The 26,341-nt window shown below is 45.0% G+C and overlaps 1 protein-coding gene across 2 annotated transcripts in view; it reads right to left on the reverse strand.

Moving 5' to 3' along the window:
- The window catches only part of LOC118097688 (histone-arginine methyltransferase CARM1), a 49,771-nt gene that overhangs the window by 17,847 nt on the left and 5,583 nt on the right, over positions 1–26,341 (reverse strand). Inside the window, exons 2-6 of one of the 2 annotated variants that reach the window (XM_088658852.1) lie at positions 16,930–17,055; positions 9,488–9,594; positions 9,203–9,307; positions 7,232–7,342; positions 1,586–1,763 (exon numbers count right to left, since the gene is read on the reverse strand). In XM_088658852.1, coding sequence (XP_088514978.1) covers positions 1,586–1,763; positions 7,232–7,342; positions 9,203–9,307; positions 9,488–9,594; positions 16,930–17,055 — 627 coding nt within the window. Of the gene's footprint in view, positions 1–1,585; positions 1,764–7,231; positions 7,343–9,202; positions 9,308–9,454; positions 9,595–16,929; positions 17,056–26,341 lie in introns of both variants that reach the window. The other variant, XM_088658851.1, reaches the window with a different exon arrangement.

Consider the following 26,341-nt stretch of genomic DNA (forward strand, 5'->3'; position numbering starts at 1 on the left):
GTGTGTTTATCAAGGATATCAAAAGACTGCAAAACATTTTTACAAACCTTATGCCCATTTGACAGACTATCTAATGCAAAACACATAGGCATGAGCACATTACAGACTTGTACCGCAAACAGAGAAGGACAAGGAATCCGTCATCCAAACCTCCATTAAATAAGGTCTTAAGCTACCCAACAACTATGGAAATAAATCCGGATGAATACATTTTTATAAGTGAATTGGTAAAAACCAGTGCACCTGGCAATGCAGAAATGAACTAGCCTATGAAGGAGATGCAGGAATTGTCTAGGAAATTATACTTCTACTTAAGGAATAATCCCATGTTAGCTAGGAGGAAAATTGTTCCATTTCTGCAAGCACAGTTTGAGATGGGGAGTAGCATTGTCCGAAGGCAATGCCATTGTAAAGAATGTAGACTGAAATCCTAAAACTCTTTACTCCCAAGTAGTCACTGAATTCAGGATTCATTTAGAGTAAATTGTTTCATGATAGCAATCTCACAGTGCATAGATTTAAAATGCTTTATAAACAAAAATAATTAACCAAGGGGAGTGCAGCTCCATTGCATTTATATCATGAACAAAAAAGACTTAACATGAGTACAAACTGCATTGCCATTCAAGCAGGATTTGAATCAGAAGCACAGAGATTACGGAAGGAACTGAACATCTATTCAATAAGAAAGACTAACTTTTAAAGCAGCAAAGTGTACCACCGCAGGAGGACAAAGAACTGACAGACTTGAACGTTTAGACTAAGAGAGATCTTTGCTGCACCCCGAGGAAGACTTGGCATTAAGTCAAACATCTTGCCAGACTTTCCTATTCCACGCTGCACCCAACTCCCCCTTATTTAGGCTACAGTTTTGTTTCTGCAAAATCAAGGCGTAATTGTCCAGACATTCTCTACAAAGCATTCTAAACAGGTGCTCTGTAATGAAGCCCCTGCTTCCTTGAAGCGCATTGAAATGGGCTGCAAATTTCCCCCATCCTGTCATTTCCCTAGTCCAGATGCTCCCCAGGACAAAAGTTGTTTTAGAACAGGCATCCCCAAACTTCGGCCCTCCAGATGTTTTGGACTACAATTCCCATCATCCCTGACCACTGGTCCTCTTAGCTAGGGATCATGGGAGTTGTAGGCCAAAATATCTGGAGGGCCGCAGTTTGGGGATGCCTGTTTTAGAATGAAATCATCTTGAAAGTTTCAGAGTGAGAGGCTTGCTTCTAATATAAATTCAGCTGTCTCTTAGTGGATTTGAGACAGGGTTTCTCTCTAGCAGGGAGTCCAAGACTGTATTTGGAGACGAAAGTGGAAACAGAACTCCTTGGTGATTCGTGGTCTCACCTGCGGGTTATTGCACTGAGCTTATTGTGGAGGATATGAGGCATAAATCAAGAAGGAATTGGGAATATGAAATATGCCAGAAAGACACTAACACGCGCTCTGAGAGTGGTGGCGGGGGTGGGGGTGTATCCCAAAGACCCTACGAAATCACCACTACTCTGATCCAAGTTGGTAGATTCTTCCTTTTCTACGGATCCCCCGTTCTCCAGTTCGTTCCTGGGGAACACAGACTCACCATTTGACTTCAGCCACTTCTTGGAGTGGAGGTAACTTTCCAGCATTCTCTCGTTGAACAGCATATAACCCATTGGCTCAGAAACAATGACGTCGACATTCTCAGGCAGGGAGATTTCCTCAATTTTTCCCGTCAAAACGCTGATCTTATCAGAGAGATTGTTACTTTGTACTAGAATCTGTAATGAGGAGGCATAAAAAAACCCCAAACTGCATTAGCTTCTTTCATCTATAAATAATATGTATTTATTAAATAGTTCTTCATTTGATTTACATCCCACCCAAAGGAGCTCAGGATGGCAAACAAGTGATAAGGCAATAAAAACAATTCCAATACAGATGCGGATCGGGAAGGATCTCAACCTAAAAGGCTGGTTGGAGGAGGAAGGTCTTCCATAGGCTTCCCAAAGACAACAGGCGGCACCTGTCAAATATTCAAGAGGAGGAATTTCAAAAGACAGGTGCCACAGTAGTAAAGACCCTGAGGAAAGGACATCTAGATATGATGGCACCTGCAGAAGCCTCTCACCTGCAGAATGTAGTGATCAGTTGAATGTTAACAGAGAAGCAGAGCTAGTATCATCTGTGGACTGATGGCACCTTGTCCCAAAGCTCCCAGCGTTTGATATTAGCCAGGCCCATTGGCCCCTAGGAGCCCCTTGAGACCAAGTGAAGATGCCTGGATGCCAGAATGGCGCCTGACGTCTCCACCACCTGGAGGTGCATCTCTGGCGATCCTTGGATCTGGACTGTTTCCACACACTAACAAGACATCCTGTTGAATTCTATCCGTTATATTTTATCTACACAGTCCAAACGGATTGCAGGAATCAAAAAGTCATATTGAAAAATAAGACTTTCGAGCTGTCTTGCCCAAAAATGGCAAGCAGGCATTCCGTTTATGCGACCGTAATCCTGGTTTACGGAGCCATTTGACACCTAGCTTATATATCTGAGTTTCTAACACTCAGTAGGCAAATTAAGAAGATCTGTAGAAGCCCACAAAAAGAATGCCTTAAGCCACCTTTGTAGTCATGTTTCCTTCCACAGCTGCTAAAAACAAATACAATGTTGATGTTGTAGTGCAGGCATCCCCAAACTGCGGCCCTCCAGATGTTTTGGCCTACAACTCCCATGATCCCTAGCTAACAGGACCAGTGGTCAGGGATGATGGGAATTGTAGCCCAAAACATCTGGAGGGCCAAAGTTTGGGGGTGCCTGTTGTAGTTTATCTGTTTTGATCATTCATTGTTTTATTTGTGTTTCCATTTTTGTCGTACATTTTACGTTGCACATTGGCTGGAAGACTGGGATAATAAGTGACTAATGAATACAAAAAACAAACAAACCACTGCCTATTCTTATTTTTATTCTTATTATTTCTTACCTGCCCTTAACCAGAGTTTCCAGAGCAGGATCTATTTTACTGACAGGCAAAACAAGATAGAGAAGCACCGTACTCCAATAAAATAGCATGGAAGCAGTTTGATCACGTGCTTGACCTTAAGCAGGGAAAATTCAACAGATTTCAGTTTAAAATACTCAAGTTTTTGAGGATTATGATTGCAGCCGAGTAACTTGCTGAAACAAGGCCACAGACTTTTAAAGAATTTGCTTGGGATGAGGGAAACAAACTAGAAAATCTCATCAGATGTTGAAATGCAGAGGCTGGAAAAATATTGCTTTTTGTAGTGCTTCATAAAGCATCTAGAAATTGGTTATTTTATCTGGCATGATGAGGCACTTGGAAGCGTTAATCCTATGACTGCCAGATGGCCCACCCAAGGACTATGGCGTTACGCCAACCCTCCTCCCCTCCTCTTTCTCTTGGGATGTCCCAAAATGTGGACCGTTTCTGGTGTACACAGCTGGCAATCTCGACCTTTTCCAACTGGTGTTGAAGGAGTTGGCCCATGCCGAGAATGGCTTCTACTACCTGATCTTGTGAGCTTCTAGTAATTGTGATTGTCCTGAGCAATGATCCTCCATCATTTTCATTGTTGTTCAATAGAAATAAAACACATAGCAACTCTGAAGGGCATTGATTGGATGCAGTCCATTGCACTGCACAATCTCTGACGGAGTGGTCCTTAGCTCCCTGACGGAGCCCCATCTCTTGTCCTAAAGTCATCTTCAGAGACTCTCTCCTGGGAGCTCCTATAATCTGGGGGTAGATAGGGGGGGGGGGACTAGGAAGTACCAGAGTCTCCCATGATGTGTGCAGAAAACTATGGTTAATAGTTTCCAACTATGCCAGGATAGGGAACTGGCTTAGGAATCCTGGGCTGTGTAGAAGCCATAAGCCATAGCTCCTCATTCGCACACAATAGGAAGCCATAGTTTAACTGTGACTTTCTGTTATTTTCCTCACACACATGGAAGGAAGGAGCAAAGGAGCTGGGGGTGGGGACTTAAGAGTTTGTGTACACAGGCATTGTCTTATGAAGACAGGATTCGATCACGTAAACCAGGTCAATGTGTTAAAGGAAAGGAGATGAAATTTATTAAATCAAGGGGACTACTCTGAAAAAGAGGCTTAACAGAACACAACTAGCAACTTAATTCCCTTTTCCCTTTCCAAATTTCACCTTTTGTTCAGTACAGACCCTCATCCTGGCAGCACAATGACATTAGCATCTGCAAGAATGCTCACTTCTTGTCTTTGGGCCTCTTTGGAAAATAAAGGCTCCTATAAAGATTACACACACACACACACACACACACACACACACACACAGCCTCTGTATTCCTCAAGGGCCAATTTTTTATTTCTAATGATCCCCATCATAAGTTGACCTCTTCCCCATAGACAACTGTTCCTCATGCATAGCTGCTCCCATGTCCTGTTTGTTCAAGTGCTCGCCATAAACTCCCTTCAGCTCGACACAAAATTCTTCCTTAATCTTTATACAAGTAGCTGAAATCTCAGCCCTAAACATGTTTATCTGAAAACACCCCATTTGTTTCAACAGAGCCCATTTCCAACTGAGCTTAGGATCGCAGCATTTCAACTGTAAGTCTAAATTAGGGAGTTATGCGGGAGAAAACGGCACGCTGAACTGAAAACACCAGCTGGTCATTTATAATTTTCTATGTTCAACCAAATAATGTCTGTGACATGACAACACAGCACATAATTTTAAATCTAATCCAAATTATTTTGCATTCTACCCTGTTTCTCATATTTTAAGGCATCCCCATAAAATAAGCCATAGCAGGATTTTTAAGCATTCAAGGAATATAAGCCATACCCCGAAAATAAGACATAGTGATAGGCGCAGCAGCAATGCCGGCCGCGGCAGGAGGAGGAGGAAAAAAATAAGACATCCCTTGAAAATAAGACATAGTGTGTTTTTTTGAGGAAAAAATAAATATAAGACATGTCTTATAATATGAGAAACACGGTATTACAGTCCATATGACTTCAGGAACAGCTAATATATTAAGATATCCAGAGTTTTGGATAAACAGCAGAGCCATTTAATTGAATGGCATCTATATATAGCTTTTTTAAAAAGGGAAATGTAGTAATCACTATGTGCAGATTTCAGTTCTTCCAATTCCTAAACTCCAAACTTGTGTAACTTTTCAGTCTCCTGATTTGTCCCTACTGGGCTGGTCTACAAAACTGGCAACAATGACATCATTTGTTTCCCGAAGAAAGCTGTTGAGGATGCCCCAGGAGCACCCCCCATTGGGGGACATGTCACTCATTCCAGGCTGATGCTGTTAAGTCCTTCAAGGACCAGGAGAGGCCGCTGCCTGGTTGTGGCCTCCTAGACCAGGGGTTCCCAACAAAATTTTCTTGAGGACCCCTCATCGAGCCGCTATTGTGACAAGGACCCCCATTAATTCCTAATCCTAAATCTAATTCCTAATCTAATTATTCCAGTAAGTTTAACACTGATCTTGGAAGGGTTAGGTTCAAGGGACGCCGACGATTTAGGTTCAATGGACACTGACAAGATCGGTTTGAGAGTCACTGACTTACTTGCTTGAACATCAAATGCATTATCTTCCTCTTCATCTGTAGGCCTTTGTCGTTTTAACGAACCACTTTTTAACCCACGGTCCATTTTTAACTACGCGAACTGTAGCTTCCGCGAAAAACCACGCTTTGTTTACAAACACTACTGTTTTGCAAAGAGACAGAGCGCGCCAGGGAGGAGGGAGGGGAATGGAGAAGACAGGGTACCTGCGCAGTAGCGCACAAATGAAGCCGACGCGCGCAAAGCATCTTGGGGAGGTGAGCGTTAGTAGAATGTGCGCGCTGCCTCTTTGCAAAACAGTAGTGTTTGTAAAGCGCCACCTAACGGCATACAGCAGAACTACTGCCTCTATCTAATTCTAGTTTTGCGCTAGACTCTGCTCATGCAGGAAGCGGCCAAAACAAAAAATCTGTTATCATACGAAATATATTTAATATATTTTTTATTCTAATAGCATCTTGCGGACCCCTCTGGCATAGCTCGTGGACCCCTGGGGGTCCCCGGACCACCTGTTGGGAACCACTGTCCTAGACAGTAATGCTTTCACTGGGTTTCAGGAACTGCAAAAAGATCGGTCATGCAATGGGAGGTTCTAAATAAATTTAGTTTTTTACATTATTGAGCCATATGCAACTCTTGTTGACTAGGACTAATTCAGTGAAATCTTTGCATCTTCAGTGGACTTTTCCACTGAAGAGACTTGTCAAAGCAGCTCTTTGTAAAGTTTCAGTTACATTTGCTATGGGAGACATGTCCCTTCCAGATTTGCATCTGTTGTCTGGGTTGTTTTGCAGATTGATGGGCTGACCGTCTCCCTTTCATTTCACTTTTAATCTGAATACGGCCTTTCTATATTACTGCACACAAGGCAGTTTACAAGTCAAAGAAGCAGCAAAGATCGCACACCTTATAACAATCTAATCCAATACAGAAATGTCACTATAAAAATGTAGCTTTAAATAAACAACCTATATCAAATAAAATTAATATTCAACAATCCATTAGAATATAATAGCACACAATAAAATTAAATATCAGCAAATGATAATTAAACAGAAATTCACTCTTAATTGCAATAAATAATTTCTAAACTATAATCAATAAAAGTAACAGTGTGTCACAGTGCATAAAAAAACACAACACAAATTGAGAAGCCAAGACACACAAAAAAAGTTTTTTTTTAAAAAAAAATATCTCTGAACTTCTCTTGTCTCTTCCCTGCTGCTTCTGTCTGTTCCCCTTCCCTGCACCTCTCTGAAAACAGAACTGGGATCGTGGACTAAAGAACCAGAACCGGAGCTGGAGGGAGGAGCTTTTGGAGACCATCCATCCCAACTCCTTGATCCAGGCAGGAAATCCAGAGCTGGAGGATCTGCCCCTGGTGGCTGCCTAACCTCTGCTTAAAGACCTTGAGGGAGGGAGAGAACGGCCCTCCCCTGGTAACAAAGGTCCTGAAGTGAAAGCAAGTCTAGGCTCCATCCCAAAACCAAGAGGAGGGAAGAATCAGGATTGCACAGAAGCAGCACTTGATGGGCAACAGCAACTTGAACGGCTGGCCCTCCTCACTTTGCAGCACACCGATGCCGATCTTGCTTCTGTGGCACACAGCAAAGCGTGCCAAACTCATTCAGCCGCGGGACCCAATCCAATGTGCTCACCTCAGCATATTTGGCCACAGAGCTGGCTTCCACTGCATAGACCTTTTTGGCTCCAGCCTGCACAGCAAAAAACGACAGGATTCCTGATCCACAGCCAACGTCTAGGATCACCTTGGAAGAAAAGAAGGGGAGAAATAATCTCCGTTTGTGATCCAAGATTCAAATTTATTGCATTCACTAAATATAAAAGACACTCAATGGGCCTATTAGATTCTTGAATGATGCACAATCAGAAAAAAAAGCAGATAAACTGGCTTGGGTGGCCAGATCTGTTCACCTGAAGAAAGATTTAAAGGAGTCTGCCGGAGGGCACAAGATAATGAAGATTCTCCACTCTGCCAGGGATCCGAAGCTATCCTTTCCCTGCTATAGGGGCCACAGCCTGGGGGGAAAAACCTTATGGTATACACGAAAAAGCTATAATAGTATATATATTTAAAATACTATATAGTATTTCTTTAAGCCAAGCGTCAATTTCCTTTGAAGAGGAAGTGTACTTCTGGTTGTGATGATGTGCACAATCAAGTTTGACAAGAAAACCCAACAGTATCAAAGTACACCTTTCCATAAAAAAAGTACACTTGTTCTGATACAAACATGGCAAATAAAATTGAAACAAAATTGCTTAATTCTGCAAGCCACTAAAGCAAAACCTGTCACCTTTTAGTCATTGAATGGGTCTAACTGATGTAATAAACCCACATTATAAGCTTCAAGTGCCAGCATCTCAGAATGCCACTTAATCGCTTGCATCTCCCTAGGAAAGTGCAATCAAAGACGTCAAGTGGTAAATCACCAAGACTCTTTTTCCAGGGAAATCCAAAGCCTTGACCATGGGCTCTGTTTGGGGTGTGTGTGTTGGGATGTGTTTCTGACATGCAGACTCTTCTAGTTTGGTTCCCCATAAAAGTTCACAGCAGGGCTGAGTTAACGGCCTTAAAAAGCTCGTCATTAGGTTGGTTCAAGACCAAATGAGAAACCTGAAGTAATAACGGACAAATTTCTCCTCATGCACCAGAAAATTAATGTTACCATGGAAACCATATACCACATGCCAGTCTTAAAGTGTACTTTCGATAAAAATGAGTTTTATAGTCTAATGAAAAGAATCCTGTGGCATTTCCGCAGCTCCGACAATAATCAGTCCAAGTTTGTTGCAGTGGTACCATGGTTCCCAAACGCCGAAAACCTGCCCGTGTTCCGGTTTTCAAACGTTTTTCAGAAGCTGGATGTCCGACATGGCTGCCAGCTTTTGTTTCCAGGGCGCCTGCACCAATCAGAAGCTGCGCCTTGGTTTTCAAACATTTCGGAAGTCAAACGAACTTCTGGAACAGATTAAGCTTGGCACTTTTGTTTCTGCTATTTATTTTGTGTTTTTGTTTTTGAGACTGTGTCGAACCCAGTTTAGCTACTTACTGATTGATTGATTGATTGTGTGACTGCAGAAATGGATAAAAGCCCCCCATCCAAACAATGACTATCATCAGTGCAGGTAAGGAAAAATATGAATTTTAATTTTTATCATCTACAATACTGCCTTCTTTATTTCTTTATAATGCAGGTGGACAGGGCCAGTGCAAATATTTAGAATTGGGGTGCCAACATAACTGATTATTCGCTTCCAGAATTAAGCCACAAAGAGGAAGACACACATATCCAGAAAACATGGCCAACTAATACAAGACTGATCCTTTTTTACAAGAATCATTTTGTCTTCTATCCCTTATCTAAGGATGCTTATTTATCATGTAACATTGTCTTCTTCCTGTATTCCTTCTGTAATCTTTTCTGCTTGGTTTTTCTTCGGTAGTTTTGTGGTTTTGGCTTGTTGCAATGTCTGTTATAATGGAAAATTCAATAAAAATATTTTAGAGAGAGAGAGAGAGAGAGAGAGAGAGAGAGAGAGAGAGAGAGAGAGAGAGAGAGAGAGAGAGAGAGAATTGGGGTGGGCAGACTTCTAACAGGGCTTACCTTATCTTTAAAATCTATATGGTTCTGTAGTATTGCTCTGTGATATGTGGCCGTCCTCACAAAATCCTGCATCATGTTTTGTTGCTGGGATAAGCAGCCATAAAACTAAACAGGAAAAACAGGAACAAATATATAAAATTGTGCCGTTCCCCCCCTTGCCTGCTGCACTTGACACAGAAAGGGCAAAGTCATGGCTGCAGAAACCAGCTCTGAGCAGGAAGTGCAGAAACGCTGGGAAAGTAATGGATTTACCTCTTCTAGGTTTGTGATGCAATGGAGCTCTACCTGAAAATATTGAGCTGCAGAGGAGTCTTCGGTTCTCTGATTGAAAACAGAGGGCTCCTTATTCCAATTCCTGCAGTTCTTCAGCACATTTGAAAACATGCTATATTCTGAAACAGAAACGGTGAATTTAATTAAATACAGAGGCCTGAAAGGCGGGCCGCTCAAATTCACAGCAGGCTTTGCTAGGGTACCTGGGGGGGGAGGGGGGTGGTATTGGCAATGCAAAACTACAGCTCTTTATATTAAAGTAAACAGCATCATGCAAAATGGTAGGCAGTGGAAGGAAAGAAACTGAGCGATCACTGAGCTGCTCCCTACCCTCTGCAAAACATAGTGTAACATTCTGCTGAACAAAAGGTGCAAATAGCAAGCCACAAATTATACTCTGTGCTCTTTCATCTGCCTGTTCCTTCCCTTAAGACAGGTTAGCTCACTGGGGTGAAGTGCTCTTAAGGAAAGCAGAGTTGCGGACCACCATTTATAGAAGTAATAGTACCACTGTATTCTGCTCTAGTCAGACCTCACCTGGAGTACTGTGTCCAGTTCTGGGCACCACAGTTCAAGAAGGGTACTGACAAGCTGGAACGTGTCCAGAAGAGGGCAACCAAAATGGTCAAAGGCCTGGAAACGATGCCTTATGAGGAACAGCTTAGGGAGCTGGGTATGTTTAGCCTGGAGAAGAGAAGGTTAAGGGGTGATATGATAGCCATGTTCAAATATATAAAAGGATGTCATATAGAGGAGGGAGAAAGGTTGTTTTCTGCTGCTCCAGAGAAGCGGACACGGAGCAATGGATTCAAACTTCAAGAAAGAAGATTCCACCTAAACATTAGGAAGAACTTCCTGACAGTAAGAGCTGTTCGGCAGTGGAATTTGCTGCCAAGGAGTGTGGTGGAGTCTCCTTCTTTGGAGGTCTTTAAGCAGAGGCTTGACAGGCATATGTTTCCTGCTTGGCAGGGGGTTGGACTGGATGGCCCTTGGGGTCTCTTCCAACTCTATGATTCTATGATTTATGTGTCACTAGAACAGCTGGGGAATCCACCAAGATCCCCCCCCTCACTCTGCAGCCCCGCTCACTCAACCTGCGAAGCAGCCATGCAGCTCCTGCCAAATGGGGTGAGCTGGGATGAGGGGGGCTGGGGTGGTGTGTGGGGATCTTAAAAATAGCATGGACCTGCATAGAGAAGGTGCCTCCACGTGCTATCTAGAACTCCTCCCCAGCTCTCTCAGCCCCCCTTGCCATGGCCCACAGCCGAGGAGCCTTGCTGGCGGTGGTAGAAAGACTTTCTTCCCACCCCCCGAGGCTGGCATTTCTCTGGATCCAAGCAAAGGTCCACGACACTGTAGCATAAATGCAAGATTCGACCCAGCCTTTCTGAAACCAGGGTTGACACCAATCCTCTTGTTTTTCAGCTGAACTGTGCTCCTCTCAAGATGGCAGCAAGGACACCTTGTGAGCCGGGGAGCAAAATATTCCTCGGATGAGCTGCTCTAAATAGACGGCCATTGTTTGGGAAAGACAGGACGATATGCACAAGAAACACTGGCAGTCAATTTTATGGCTTGCTTGATGCAACTCAGATGCTGCACACATGTTCTTCAGGAAATGGAGAAAACCATCTAGGATTTATAGCTGTCTAGAGGACCCAGGTGGTGCTGTGGGTTAAACCGCAGAGTCTAGGGCTTGCTTATCAGAAGGTCGGTGGCTCAAATCCCTGCAATGGGGTGAGCTCCCATTGTTTGGTCCCAGCTCCTGCCCACCTAGCAGTTCGAAAGCAGGTCAAAGTGCAAGTAGATAAATAGGGACCGCTCCGGCGGGAAGGTAAACAGTGTTTCCGTGCGCTGCTCTGGTTCACCAGAAGCAGCTTTGTCATGCTGGCCACATGGCTGCTGCTGCTGCTCTGCCAGGGAGTGTTTGGGAGGACTGCTCCCCCTGAAGCCCACTTCCACCTGGGGCTTGGGGCGGGTCCCCCACTCCACCACAGCTTTTAAGGCTCCTGGGAGGCCTGGAACATTGCTGCTGCTGCTGCTCTGCCAGGGAGTGTTTGGGAGGACTGCTCCCCCTGAAGCCCACTTCCACCTTGGGCCCAGGGGCGGGACCCATACTCTACCACAGCTTTAAGGCTCCTAGGAGGCCTGAAACAGTGCCGCTGCTGCTTTTCTTGTAATTCTGCTGTGTTTGTAACTTTTATGGTTTTTGGTTTTTGTTTATCGTTTAGTCTGTTAGTTTGTTTTCTGTATTGGTTTTAAATTCGATTTTAAGGGGAGGGGTTAATTTTAGTTTGCAATTTTCTGTCTTTGTTTGTATTGTTTTATTGCATTAGTTTGTTTTCTGTATTGGTTTTAAATTTGATTTTAAGGGGAGGGGTCAATTTTAGTTTGTAATTTTCTGTCTTTGTATTGTTTTACTGTATTTTTTGATCTACATAGGTTTTAGGGAGGGATTTTTAGTCGGGTGTGGGAATCTGTTAAATTTTAGTGTATTTGTAATTTTTATTGTTTTTGGTTTTATTGTTTTATTGTGTTTTTTGTGTTTTTCTTTTGTTCTGTTCTTTGCTGTTTTTACAGAGGTTTTATTTTGTTTTTAAGGGGAGGGGTCAGGGCTGCCCGGGAGGGGGTCCCAGCAAGCAAAATGGCTGGGGCAGATTCCACAGGGGGGGATGCACTGGGACAACCGATCTCAGTGGTCACGGGTAGGAGGAGGAGTTACGCTAAGACCAGACCATGTCGTTACCGAGGAGGCAGACTTAGTCGTTGTCTGAGGACTATCCCTGCCTCCGGGTCTGGTCCTGACCGGACGGATATTGGAATCAGCAAGGGATACCCACATGACCTGAAGGTGCTGCTGTGCAATGCCAGGTCGATGATGAATAAGACCACTGCCATTCACGACCTGATTGTGGATGGAAGATTTGACCTGGCATGTGTGACAGAGACCTGGTTGGATGAAGCCGATGGGCCCGTTCTTGGCGCTGCTTGTCCACCAGGTTTCTCTTATGCACAGCAACCCAGGCCATCTGGGCGGGGAGGGGGGGTTGCAGTGATTTTTAGGAAGTCATTAGTTTGCACCAGGCGTCCTATTGGTAAGACGGAGTTTTCTGAGTGCATGTTCTGGAAGTTGGGCAATAGGGGCAGTACAGGATTCCTTTTGGTGTACCGACCTCCCCGCTGCACCAAGGATTCCCTGCCCGAGCTGCTTCAGGTCGTGTCGGATGTGCTCCTGGAGACACCTAGCTTGGTTGTCTTAGGGGATTTTAACATCCATGCCGACACGACCTTACAAGGAGCCGCTCGGGACTTCGTGGAAAGCATGGCCACCATGGGGCTGTCCCTGAATAAGTCTGGCCCAACTCATAGCCGCGGACATGCCTTGGACTTGGTGTTCACCTCTATGGATGTTGGTGATCTGACATTAAGTAAAAGCGAAACAAAAGAAGTGCCATGGTCAGATCACTTTCTGGTGCAACTGGACTTCTCCGCAACCCTTCCCCTCTGCAGGGAGGTGGGACCGATTCGGATGGTCCGCCCCCGCTACTTAATGGATCCAATTGGCTTCCAGAGAGTGGTAGGGGATGTTTTATCCCATGTCGATGGCCTTTCAGCTGATTCCCTGGTGGCCCGCTGGAATGCGGAGTTAACCAGCGCTATTGACTGTCTGGCTCCGAAGCGCCCTCTCAGATTGCATGGAGCCCGGACAGCCCCGTGGTTTTCCCCGGCGCTGAGGGCGATGAAACAGTCGTTGAGACGGCTAGAGCGCCGGTGGCGGAAAACTCATTTTGAATCAGACCGGACACGGGCTAGAGCTCAACTTCGAGCCTACCGAGTGGCAATGGCGACAGCGAAGAGGACCTTCTTCGCTGTCTCCATCGCATCTGCAGAAAACAGCAGCAGGAGACTCTTCCAGGTGGTTCGCAATTTAGCGGAACCACCTGCTCCATCCGGGCCCAGTACGGGCCACATGATCTCCTGCAATGATTTTGCAAAGTTTTTTGCAGATAAAGTCGCTCAGATTCGGGAAGAGGTAGACTCCACCGTGGGAGCAGGGCCGGGGCGGGGGAGTGCTAGAGTCCTGTCTAGTCAAGTTTTGTGGGATCAATTTCAATCTGTTACCTCCGAGGATGTGGACAGGCTGCTTCGACGAGTGAAACCAACCACCTGTCTCCTTGATCCTTGCCCATCCTGGCTTATAAAAGCCAGCCAGGAAGGGCTGGGCGATGGGCTTCGCGGGTTGGTAAATGCTTCTCTCCATGAGGGAGCCTTCCCAGACCCGCTGAAAGAGGCGGTTATTAAACCGCTTCTTAAAAAACCATCTTTAGATCCGGCCAATATGGCCAACTATCGCCCAGTCTCAAATCTTCCATTCTTGGGCAAGGTGATTGAGCGAGTGGTTGCTGAACAACTTCAGGCACGCCTGGAAGAAGCGGACCATTTGGATCCCTTCCAGTCAGGATTCAGGCCTCATCATGGGACTGAAACTGCCTTGGTCGCACTGGTCGATGATCTCCGGCGGGCTAGGGACAAAGGTAACAGCTGTTTCCTTGTTCTGCTGGATCTCTCAGCGGCTTTTGACACCATCGACCATAACATCCTTCTGGATCGTCTAGAGGGTTTGGGAGCTGGGGGCACTGTTATGCAGTGGTTCCGCTCCTTCCTCCTGGGCCGTGTTCAGAAAGTGGTGGTGGGGGATGAGTGTTCAGACCCCTGGGCTCTCACTTGTGGGGTGCCTCAGGGTTCTGTCCTCTCCCCCATGCTTTTTAACATCTATATGCAGCCGCTGGGAGAGATCATCAGGGGGTTTGGGCTGGGTGTCCATCAGTATGCTGATGATACCCAGCTCTACCTCTCTTTTAAATCAGAACCAGTGAAGGCGGTGAAGGTCCTGTGTGAGTGCTTGGAGGCGGTTGGAGGATGGATGGCGGCTAACAGATTGAGATTGAATCCTGACAAGACAGAAGTACTGTTTGTGGGGGACAGGAGGCGGGCGGGTGTGGAGGACTCCCTGGTCCTGAATGGGGTAACTGTGCCCCTGAAAGACCAGGTGCGCAGCCTGGGAGTCATTTTAGACTCACAGCTGTCCATGGAGGCACACGTCAACTCTGTGTCCAAGGCAGCTGTTTATCAGCTCCATCTGGTACGCAGGCTGAGTCCCTACCTGCCCACTGACTGTCTCTCCAGAGTGGTGCATGCTCTAGTTATCTCTCGCTTGGACTACTGCAATGCGCTCTACGTGGGGCTACCTTTGAAGGTGACCCGGAAACTACAACTAATCCAGAATGCGGCAGCTAGACTGGTGACTGGGAGCGGCCGCCGAGACCACATAACACCGGTCCTGAAAGACCTACATTGGCTCCCAGTACGTTTCCGAGCACAATTCAAAGTGTTGGTGTTGACCTTTAAAGCCCTAAACGGCCTCGGTCCGGTATACCTGAAGGAGCGTCTCCACCCCCATCGTTCTGCCCGGACACTGAGGTCCAGCTCCGAGGGCCTTCTGGCGGTTCCCTCACTACGAGAAGCCAAGTTACAGGGAACCAGGCAGAGGGCCTTCTCGGTAGTGGCACCCACCCTGTGGAATGCCCTCCCACTAGAGGTCAAAGAGAACAACAATTACCAGACCTTTAGAAGGCATCTCAAGGCAGCCCTGTTTAGGGAAGCTTTTAATGTTTGATGGATTTCTGTATTTTAATGTTTGATGGATCTCTGTATTTTAGAATTTCTGTTTTGTTGGAAGCCGCACAGAGTGGCTGGGGGAACCCGGGCAGATGGGCGGGGTATAAATAATAAATTATTATTATTATTATTATTATTATTATGACCCGGAAGCTGTCTGCGGACAAACGCTGGCTCCCTCGGCCTATAGAGTGAGATGAGCGCCGCAACCCCAGAGTCGGACACGACTGGACCTGATGGTCAGGGGCCCCTTTAAATGGTGGAACGGAAGGAATGAGGAGAGCTCTGCCCTCTGCATGAATTCAGGGCAGGCATCCAGAAAGACAGGTGAAACGGGGGTCTGGAAATCTAAATCAACATAACTCTCAAGTCATACACAATGGTGCAATGGGAAGTTTACAAATAGATTTCATTCTAAACAATTAGAAGTTTGTAGACTCTGCTCTTCAAAGATGCCTTGCTCAACTAGAAGCTCTGACTGAGGACTAAACTGGAAGATCTGCCCCCAAGACCCTGCCGTCCTTGACTGCCCCAAAGAGCAGCATAAGAACATGATGCACCACTTTGCTGATGCTAAGCAGGTTCTGGCCTGGTCGGTGCCGGAATGGGAGACCCCCTGAGAACCCTCCTTCCCACTGCCTTCAGTCCCAGGGCAGAAGAAGGAGGGCTTTCGATCTACTAATTAACTAATGAATCATGTTTGAGCCTTCCTATTCATGCAACTGGCAGCCAATTAAGTCAAATGGGGGCTTGAAAATTCAAAAACATGGTCCCATGGATGTTACAAAAAAACGCACAGCAGCTGCTTTAGACAGAAATCACATGTCCTTGTGATTTCAAGTTTTGTCTGAAACATCTTCAAGTTGTCAGAAAAACATTTTGATACCCCTCACAATACCTATACTCTATAGCCTGACACCTGAGAATGTCTAACATCCTTGGGTATTCTTAAAAAAGCAACATATATTCAAAACTAGTTGTTTGGTTCCAACACAGTATGATGGTGTAAAACTTTGAAACAGCTTTGAAGGAATCTGCCACCATTATGGAGAAGCATGAAACTCTTTCTGTTAAATTCTCCACAGAGCAGCAGATGTCAAAGGCTGCCCAATGTGCAAAAGATTTCAGACATAGAGGCAAACAAGAAGAGCCTACAGTGAGCTGTTGCAGGATGCGGGTGGTGCTGTGGTCTAAACCACAGAGCCTCTTGGGCTTGCCAATCGGAAGGTCGGCGGTTCGAATCCCTGTCATGGGGTGAGCTCCCATTGCTCGGTCCCAGCTCCTGCCAACCTAGCAGTTCGAAAGCACACCAGTGCAAGTAGATAAATGGGTACCACTGTAGCGGGAAGGTAAATGGCGTTTCCATGCACTCTGGTTTCTGTGACGGGGTCCTGTTGTGCCAGAAGTAGTTTAGTCCTGCTGGCCACATGACCATTCTCCCCCAACTGAATGTGTGTGTAATATTCAAACTATATCAAACCGTTCCCCCCCCCCAATTTTTCCAGGGGAAAAAAACAGCTTTGGGGGAAAATGGGGGGAAACTGGTTATTTTTTCGGTTTCCCCCCTGGCCTTCCCATCTCTAGTTGTATTTCTGCAAACCTTGCGTTTCCTGTGAAGATATTGGTAACTCAATATTTTGGACAATTCCACCTCTACAATTCTATGCTTCTATGAACTCGTAGCGTGCAAAGTAGTGTGCAAGAAAGTGCCCCCAAGTTACTGGTTTGGGGGAGGTTGGAAGTGTACAGAACTGTGAATGCCACCAATCACTTACCAGAGTGGGACCTGAACTGAAGTAAGGCATTGTTATAGCCGAGTGATATCAAGACGGACTCTTTTCCCACACGGCAATATTCCGTATCCTTGTTAACCATGCATTTAAACACGCAAACGCCATCAGCTGCAAGGAGGGGGAAAAACACGTTAGCGCTTATTACAAACACAGAGACAGGTAAATACATATGTATATATTATTGGGGGACGATCCTCAGCTTGCATTGGTGGATGGCATTTTTAATTCAGATATATTTCTCATTCTTTATCTGCCCCTTGTTTTTTTTAATTCATGCCAACAGCTCCATCTTTGCCTAATTGAGCTGTTCCTGGTGCAATTGTCACGGGGGCAGGAAAGGGCGATGTTTTCATTTATGAAGTCTCTAAGGAGGTTTTGCCTCCCCCCCCTCAATGTTCAGCGGTGTGAAAAACAACAAGAATGGATGTTTGAAAGAAGAGGATTAATCTCTGGATGTACATAGGTCAGCAGCCAGAAGGAGGAATAGCAATGAAAGAAGAACTATTTTTAAAATCTATGTGGACACGGCAAAGATGACAGCAAAGAAGAGTTCAAGGGATGAACTGGATTTGGAAGAATAAACTCCCAATTTGGACATTTGGAGATACTATATGTTGAAGGAATTGCGGGCAGGACTAAATTATGAGCAGCAGACAGAAAATAAAACAGTAATGAAAGAATTGTGGAATAGATAAAAAACAAAACGCAGCATGGAAGGGTTCTTTTTAGAGAATCGGGAAACTTTTTATAAGAGGAAGCATCCCTGGGGTGTTATTTTCATGCAGGAGGAGGAGGAATGGGAGCGGTTCATTCATGTTTCCCTCCTTGAGGTTCCTATTAATATGGAATTGGGTGTCAGCCAGATTGACCTGTGCTTTTGGGGGGATTCTTCTTCTTTCTGAAGTACCTTCCCCCAAAATGCGAAAACCATTTCTTTAAGCATCTTTAGCTGTGGAGGCCCATTCCAAGAGGCACTCCCCCCTGCGCAAGGCAAGGTGGTACCACTTCACGGAGCATGTGGGTGTAGCATTTTCTGATGAAATCATCACAGAAGTGGGAATAAGGAGACAGTCCGTTTGGATCTGGGCTGAACCAGGCAAGGAGGTTCTTTGAATCAGGCAAATGATATGACCTTTTCGTCTTCCATTCTCTGCCACCGAAGGGAGAATCAAACGTCACGGTGGGAGGGAACTGCTGTAACGGCACATCAGGAAACCCTGGGCATCGTTGCAAAGAAGCAACTTTTTCGCAAAACACACAATTCCCTCAACGTGTAGATGATGTTAACATTCCTGATCTGCTGTATTTCTTCTGCCTGATGGAGGAAGATTCTCCCTGAATTCTATCCGAACTCGGAGCAACCACACCAATAATTGTTCTATTAGGAGAAACATGCCATACGAAACTCCTTCATTAGTTTCTGCAAGTGGAGCCAATGGGATTCCTTCTCTTCGTAATTCTTTGACACATCATTACAGCTGCTTTTATCCTTCGTGGCACATTATGAGAAATGTCTAATCTGAAACACGGTCATCCAACTGCTTGCTATCTATGCTGCTTTCCTTCTCCCTGGTCCTTTTCCAATAATAAAACTGCATTTGTTGTCCTGCAGTTCATTTATTTTACTCCTTTCTTCTGCTGCTCCAGAATAGTGCAAAAGGTTCTGCCTCCCCCCAACTAACAGAAGAAGGCACAACTTCTTCAAAAAAGAAGCTCAACGTTGCACTGATTATTCGGTCTTCGTGGGACAATACTACCAGTACTACAAGACATAATTCACAGGTCTTTTTCTCAATCTTGCTTAGTGAATGCATATGGTCATAAAATCTATTGATATTTTATCACCACTATAATAAAAGGGGCGGAGACATAGTAGCTATAACTATCTGCAAATGGTTTTACAAGATGCAAAACTAGCATGTAATTTGAGACCCCTAGATGCAACCCATCTTGTTGCTTACTTATTTTGGGCGGAAAGGAGAAGATATATGTTTAGCTCACCATGCAAAAACAATTTTTCCTATTCTATAGAAAAAGAACTGTCATAGTTGAATGCTAGAATATATAATTAACTTGTCTGAATATCCACTAATTTACCAGGCACACAAAAGCAGGGGGGACAAAAGGAGTTTTTGCACAAAAATGACATCTGATTAAGACCCTAATATTTTGCATAGCTGCTGTCAAACTGTCTGTCTGGATTCAAAATCTATTAGAACTTTGATATCCTTTTCAAATGCTACAGAAAACCAGAGATTTCTGTGTGGGTGGTTAGGCTGCAGAAAAGGAGGCCCAAGGGTTTGCTTCCATGCTCACTCATTGATCAAGAGAGCAGCCCTATGGAAATAGGTTACAACTAAGCTAAGAGAAGGATAAGATGGAGAGCGCCAAGATCTATCACTCCTGACTGTGTTAGAAACTCCTATCTATAAGCTAACTGCCAAATTGCTCCTTAAACCAGGGTTACAGTTGCCAAAACGGAATATCTAGTTGCCATCTTGGGGCCAGATGGCTCGAAAGTTGTATTTTTCAATATGACTTGTTAGTTCCTGAAATTTATTCTGACTGTGCAGATAAAATATGAGAGTTGGAATTCTACAGGATGTGTTGTTGGGGTGTGAAAACAGTCCAGATCCAAGGATGGCCAGGCAGGCACCTCCAGTAGAGGAGACGTCAGGTGCAATCCTGGCGCCTGAGCATCTTCCCTTGCTTGCAAGTGGCCCAGAGCCAGGTGCAAAAAGCGAATTCTGAATGCTACTGGACAAGACAGAATGTGATTTTGATGTTTTTCTCTGTGCTGCCTGGTATAACAATATGCCGTGTTAGAGAAAAGCTGAATCTACCCAGATTGGGTCTCCGATCTGAACTGCCCAACCTGATTACAAAGCAAATCTTGGATCTGCCAATCACTCATGAAAGCGGTGGGCGGGGTTTGCGACCCAGCGCGGGCTTCCTGTACCTGGGTGACACCCCCTTTGCTTGCTGGCTGTTGCTCCGCCCCCTCTCTGCCTAGCCAATCGGCTGCCAGCTGGGGGGCGGAGCAGGGGCGTAGCCAGGATCAAAACTGGGGGGGGGGCAAGCCATGGTCGTTCAGGGGAGGGGCCCCGAAGTGGGAACGTGGGCGGAGCTACAGGGCCAGCTACCCTGCTTGGCTGGAGAGGACGGGAGGGTCGGGCAGGCGAGAGGGGGTGACAGGGCGGGCGAGGGCGAGGCAAGGCATGGCCGCAGTCAAGACTGCTCCAAGGCGTTGCTGCATATCAGCATATTTCAACCATGTTGTGGGTTCAAGCCCCACCTTAGGAAAAAATTCCTGCATTGCAGGGGGTTGGACTAGATGACCCTTGTGGTCCCTTCCGACTACAATCCTATGATTCTATTGATATATAGCCATAGCATATGCATCATTCTGCTTTCCTGAATTGTCCTACTCCTAGGCATAGCAGCCAACTCCTAGAGGCCTAGGTGCCTCTCCCCCCCCCCCAATTACTAGTAAATACCGTATTTTAAAGAGTCATCACCCCCATGTTGATGGGCTTTCTATGTGGGGCTTATCTGCCCCCCCGTATTTTATTAAGGATGGAAGAGGGAGGGAAGGAAGGAAGAAATAGAGAGAGGGATAACTCACATTTGTGGGTGCCTCTGGGTGACGCTGTGATGCTAGAACTCTGCAGCAAGAGGAAGATACCGGTACGCCTGTACAGGAGCCTTGCAAGCAGCTTTCTCTCTGCTTGATTTACAGCAGGCACGTCCAACAGGTAGATTGTGATCTACCAGTAGATCACTGGATGTCTGTGGTAGATCACTGCTAGATCACTGGCACCCCTAAAAAAAGCTCACCCAAAATTTTCCTCCTCCCTAAAAAAAGCTGAACTATGACCTGAAGCCCTAAACAAAAATGGGCCTCCCTCCCTTCCTTAAAAAAACTCAACAGCTTTGACCTGAACCCCCCAAAAGGGGTAGATCACTCCCAGTTTTTAACTCTGTGAGTAGATCAGAGTCTCTTGGGAGGTGGCCACCCCGGATTTACAGTATACAGATGCAGGAGGAGGGGCAGACTGGAACACCACTGCTTTTTATAAACATCACTGTGTCTGTCAAAGCTACAGCCCCCCTTTCTTATTCACTTCCTTTTAGCCTTGCAGAGCCACCTTAGTCAAACTGAATCCTCTGCACCCTCATTAAATCGCCAATAGAACTGTTAACACGATCCCTGAATGATCATTAACAACTCCCACTGAAGAACAAAAGGGTGAAGTGGTGGCTATCAAACCTTGCCTGAAGGGATATTCTGCTCCATTGTCTTAACTGCTTAAGTACTGCTTAAGCCACTTTGCTTTATTTATTTGATGTGTTTTTGTTACAGCTGTGTTCCCGCCCCCCGCCCCAGCAAGTGGAGAGCTGCTCTTGCTAAAGCAAAGCCCTTTCCACTTCAGTTTTTGGAGGGGAAAAGTGCTGGTTATGGTCTGTAAAATACAATAATTTTTTGCTTCTAGGGGGGGCAGCTGCCCCCTCCTGCCCCCCCTGCCTACGCCCATGGGGCGGAGCGAGGGCCAGGTAGGGCAGCCTCCGGCCAACCATCTCTCCTGTCGGTCTACGGAGCCAAGGCTTCTGCTGTTGACATGCTGCTGCCAACCCCACCTGTGAACCCATTAGCTGAATGTGAATATCTAACTGCATCTGTAACATTGGCTCAGCCTACACACAAGCCTGGCTAGTGGATGTCAGGGGCCAGCAGCATCTGGGCTGCAAGGAGCGCTGTAGCATCTCGTCAGAGTCGCCCATGTTAACCTTTGCATGAAGGCATGACCCCATTAAGAAGTAGAGCTCCCAAAGGAGCTGTCATTTACAGGAGAAAACCGGCAGAAGCCTTTTAGCGTAACAGCTACGGACCGTGTCTGGCTAGAGACTGGAAATCATGACAAGGCTGGGGTGGGGAGGAAGAAACTCGACACAGAGGCTCCCAAGCGCCACCTGCTTCCTGCCGCCACACAGTGCCGGACGACTAAGATTAAAAGAAAGCAATGAATATGCATTGCTGATTTTAAAAAAGAAAAATGATTCTAAGAAAAGGGGAAGGTGGAATTTTAGAATAGGAACACAGCTCTGCTTCAGATGGTTCAATGAATAATCCATCTGCTCTGCCCCAGGCCTCATCTGCACCGATGGCAAAAGAAAAAGAAGTCAGAACAGCCCGAGTCTCAAGGCAAGGCCACCGGCACAGGACCCGGACAGCAAACGTTGCCCGTTTTACCAGATTCAAACACAAATGTAGCTTAAAACAAATATTTTCATGTGCAATGGCATCATTTGCAATGCCTTAATATCCTTCACTGCAAATGGCGTATATTAATGGGGGAATGTTGTTCTGCTACATGCATAAAAGCACTGATAAATATTTGCCAAATAGGCTAAAATAGATAAACACACTTGTGTGCCATTGTTGATATCAATGCTGCAAATTTAATAATCAGAAAATGGGGGGGGGGTATTTGCAGCCACAGAGTACAAAAATTGAGAATATGTTTCAGCAACAACCGTGCTCAGTTTCCTTATAGAATCATAGAATCACAGAGCTGGAAGAGACCACGAGGGCCATCCAGTCCAACCCCCTGCCAAGCAGGAAACACCATCAAAGCATTATTGACATATGCCTGTCAAGCCTCTGCTTACAGACCTCCAAAGGAGGAGACTCCACCACACTCCTTGGTAGCAAATTCCACTGTCGAATAGCTCTTACTGTCAGGAGGTTCTTCCTAATGTTTAGGTAGAATCTTCTTTCTTGTAGCTTGAATCCATTGCTCCGTGTCCGCTTCTCTGGAGCAGCAGAAAACAACCTTTCTCCCTCCTCCATATGACATCCTTTCATATATTTGAACATGGCTATCATATCTCCCCTTAACCTTCTCTTCTCCAGGCTAAACATACCCAGCTCCCTAAACCGTTCCTCATAAGGCATCGTTTCCAGGCCTTTGACCATTTTGGTTGCCCTCTTCTGGACACGTTCCAGCTTGTCAGTATCCTTCTTGAACTGTGGTGCCCAGAACTGGACACAGTACTCCAGGTGAGGTCTGACCAGAGCAGAATACAGTGGTACTATTACTTCCCTTGATCTTGATTACAGGAGGGTTAGAAGACACACAACACACAGCTTCATTTTCTAAAAATTGAAGTTGACACTTTTTCTATTAATACTAAATGCTGGTGTTTGCATATAATAAAAACCTTAATGCAAAAATCCTGAGGAACAAGTTGTGCCTAACTTTGCTTTCACAGCTCAATGATATTTGAAATGAAAACCCTTTATCTCTTTGCTGAAAGTCTGTCTAGACTGCGCTTGTTTACTTGAAAAACAGATTTATCTGCAAGATCTATACTTCCATACACATGTCTCCACTTTATTTTCCAAGAGGAACCATTGTTACTCTTACTTTCCTCTGGGTTCCATGTATTTAGATGTCAGGTGTGTTATAGCAGTCTAAACTGTGGTTAAGCAAATACCATATGCACATGGTCAACAAAAGAGAACAAAAATTTCAGACAAAGGCCCCAAGTCAGATATATAACAAGCTGCAAGAACTGTAGCTTTCAAAAATGTGTTTGTCTGTTTGACTTTTCGTTCATTTTATATATCCACAACAAAACACAATGGGATAAACAGATGAATTTACCACCACCAGAATAAAAAGCTTAACACCTACTGTATACATTATCATTCTATGACTTCATTTACTTCTCTCTCTCTTACATTCTTTTCCTTCCTTACAATGCATTTTAAAAATGGGAGACAATCTAAAATGAACCATAATGGCAAATAATTTTTTTTTTGGGGGGGGGGAATATTGAGGACTTGCTATTTGAGATTGTTATTGTGACATTACTGATGTATTTTTATGCCACTTGTAAGCCACATTGAAAGGATCTGTGTTCTGGAAGGCAGAATACAGTATAAATAAGTTAAATAAATGTGTGCCTTTAAAAATAATGTGCTACAGTATTTGCATCCACAACAGTGTGTGTGTGTGTGTGTGTGTGTGTGTGTGTGTGTGTGTGTTGGGGGCTTTTAGAAGGAAAGGATTAACCACTGCACCCTGGCCCAATCGGAATTGCCATGCCCAACAATCACAGAGTATATTTTTAAAAGAATTAAGACTGGATCAAGTATTTGCATATCTCCTAGTTTGACCCCATCCTGTACATCTTGAAATGAACCTTAAATATGTATCCAGTTTGTGTCACTGGCTGCCTCTTCCCAACAATACAAAAAGCAGCAGCAAATTTGTAACACTCTCCGCTGATAGTGTTTTAATGATTGAAAGCTTCTGCCCAGAGAAAACAGTGGATTTTCCAGGCAAATCCAACTGGTGTTTGTGGTATGATACAATTATATTCCTTGTAGATTAGCATGATTTTGACATGCAGTTCTACTCTGTGGTTACATATCAAATCCCTACTTTCCTTTAGGCATATTTTGCAAGAAAGCATGTTAAAGGAGCTCTCCCAAAATAGGAAACAGCGACAGGAAGAGCACGTCTTGCTGCACAAATCTGAAGACACCACAGCTCTTGCTTACAAAGGAATATGATGAAGCCGTTTCATGCAGGAAAATGAATGCTAAAATGCGGCACAACAGCAGGGCAAGTTTGGCATGGTTCTGCAGCAAAAACTAGCAGCTGGAAGGCAAGCAGCAAGAACAGAGCTGCAGGACAAAATATCTCCAGTATAGGAGAGACAAAGTTCTATCATCCAGATTTTCAAATTATGTTTTCTTTCTCCTGTGATCCAATTTAGGTTAGGAGGTTGAATATTTTAGATGAGTTGTAGCCAATGCTAGTCCTACTCAATAGTTAATCCATTGAAAAGACTAACTTGCTGTAGGTCCACTGATTTCAGTGGGTCTACTCTTGAGTAAAACCTAGTTGGCTACAAACTAGGAGTTTTATGGATGCTATCCCAGGATTCACAATTTACCGGGGGAAATACAACTGGACGCCATGTGGGGCTTACGTTCGAGGCAGCTGTGTGCAGAATTGCAGGACCTGGGAGGGAAGCCCACTGGACTCTGTTGAACTTCTCAGCAGACACAAATAAGAGTGCATTGCTATTCAAATTTCACGTAAGACGTTAATAGGATCTGAAAGTGATCTTCCTTTACCTGATTTTGTCTACTTCTGTAAATCATTTTTTTCTTCTGAAAATATAACGTTCTCAGCCAACATTAATATGTGCTCCAAAGACAGAAGCACATGGAGTCTGTTGACCCTTACATTTATTTATGTACCACATAACACCAGTCCTGAGAGATCTACACTGGCTCCCAGTACGTTTCCGAGCACAATTCAAAGTGTTGGTACTGACCTTTAAAGCCCTAAACGGCCTCGGTCCTGTATACCTGAAGGAGCGTCTCCACCTCCATCATTCTGCCCAGACACTGAGGTCCAGCACCGAGGGCCTTCTGGCAGTTCCCTCATTGCGAGAAGTGAGGTTACAGGGAACCAGACAGAGGGCCTTCTCGGTAGTGGCATCCGCCCTGTGGAACGCCCTCCCAGCAGATGTCAAGGCAATAAGTAACTATTCTACTTTCAGAAGACAACTGAAGGCGGCCCTGTTTAGGGAAGCTTTTAATGTTTAATGCTGTACTGTTTTAATATTCGGTTGGAAGCCGCCCAGAGTGGCTGGGGAAACCCAGCCAGATGGGCAGGGTATAAATAATAAATTATTAATTATTATTATTATTATTATTATTTACTCTTAACTATGATATTAAAGATTAAAGCACGTTTATGCCCTTCAAAAGATTATAAGAAGAAAATCTATTTTCTCCTACAATTCTCATATACCATCAGAAGAGGAAACTACATCCTTTCTGGTCTGACTAAATTCAACCACACATAGCTCTAAAATTGATTTTCTTTCACTGCAACAGATTCACAACTCAGTTATGCAGATGCTGTTTCATTGACTTTCATCGGACAATACCTGCTTAAATGTTGCCAAGAGAAGGCACCTTCTTGCCTAGACCTGCCAGTTTGCCGAGATCTTTTACTGAGTTGCTCTGCAGTCTGCACTAATCCCTCCGGTGACACTCAAAGGAAGAGCCTTCTCTGCCCTGGGAATCTGCTCCCCCTGGAAGTCAGGCAAGTAGCCAACCTGGGCTGCTTCCGGGCACTTACTAAAGCCTTGTTTATGTGCTCATGCAATTGCTATGGTTATCACCTAGCTCTTAGCATTTGCATTTTCCTACTGTGGCTTTCCCATTTTATTAGTTTTATTGCACTGAAAGATGTGACCGGTGTCTACATGAATCCCGGACGGATGCAGTTCCCGGACGGAGACCTTTTGGTCCACTCAGGCACGTAACTGCCTTGTGGGCTTTCAACTGGCACAAAATGAGCTG

Source organism: Zootoca vivipara, chromosome 15 (assembly GCF_965207765.1).
Source record: "Zootoca vivipara chromosome 15, rZooViv2.hap1.1, whole genome shotgun sequence".
Taxonomy (NCBI): Eukaryota; Metazoa; Chordata; class Lepidosauria; order Squamata; family Lacertidae; genus Zootoca; species Zootoca vivipara.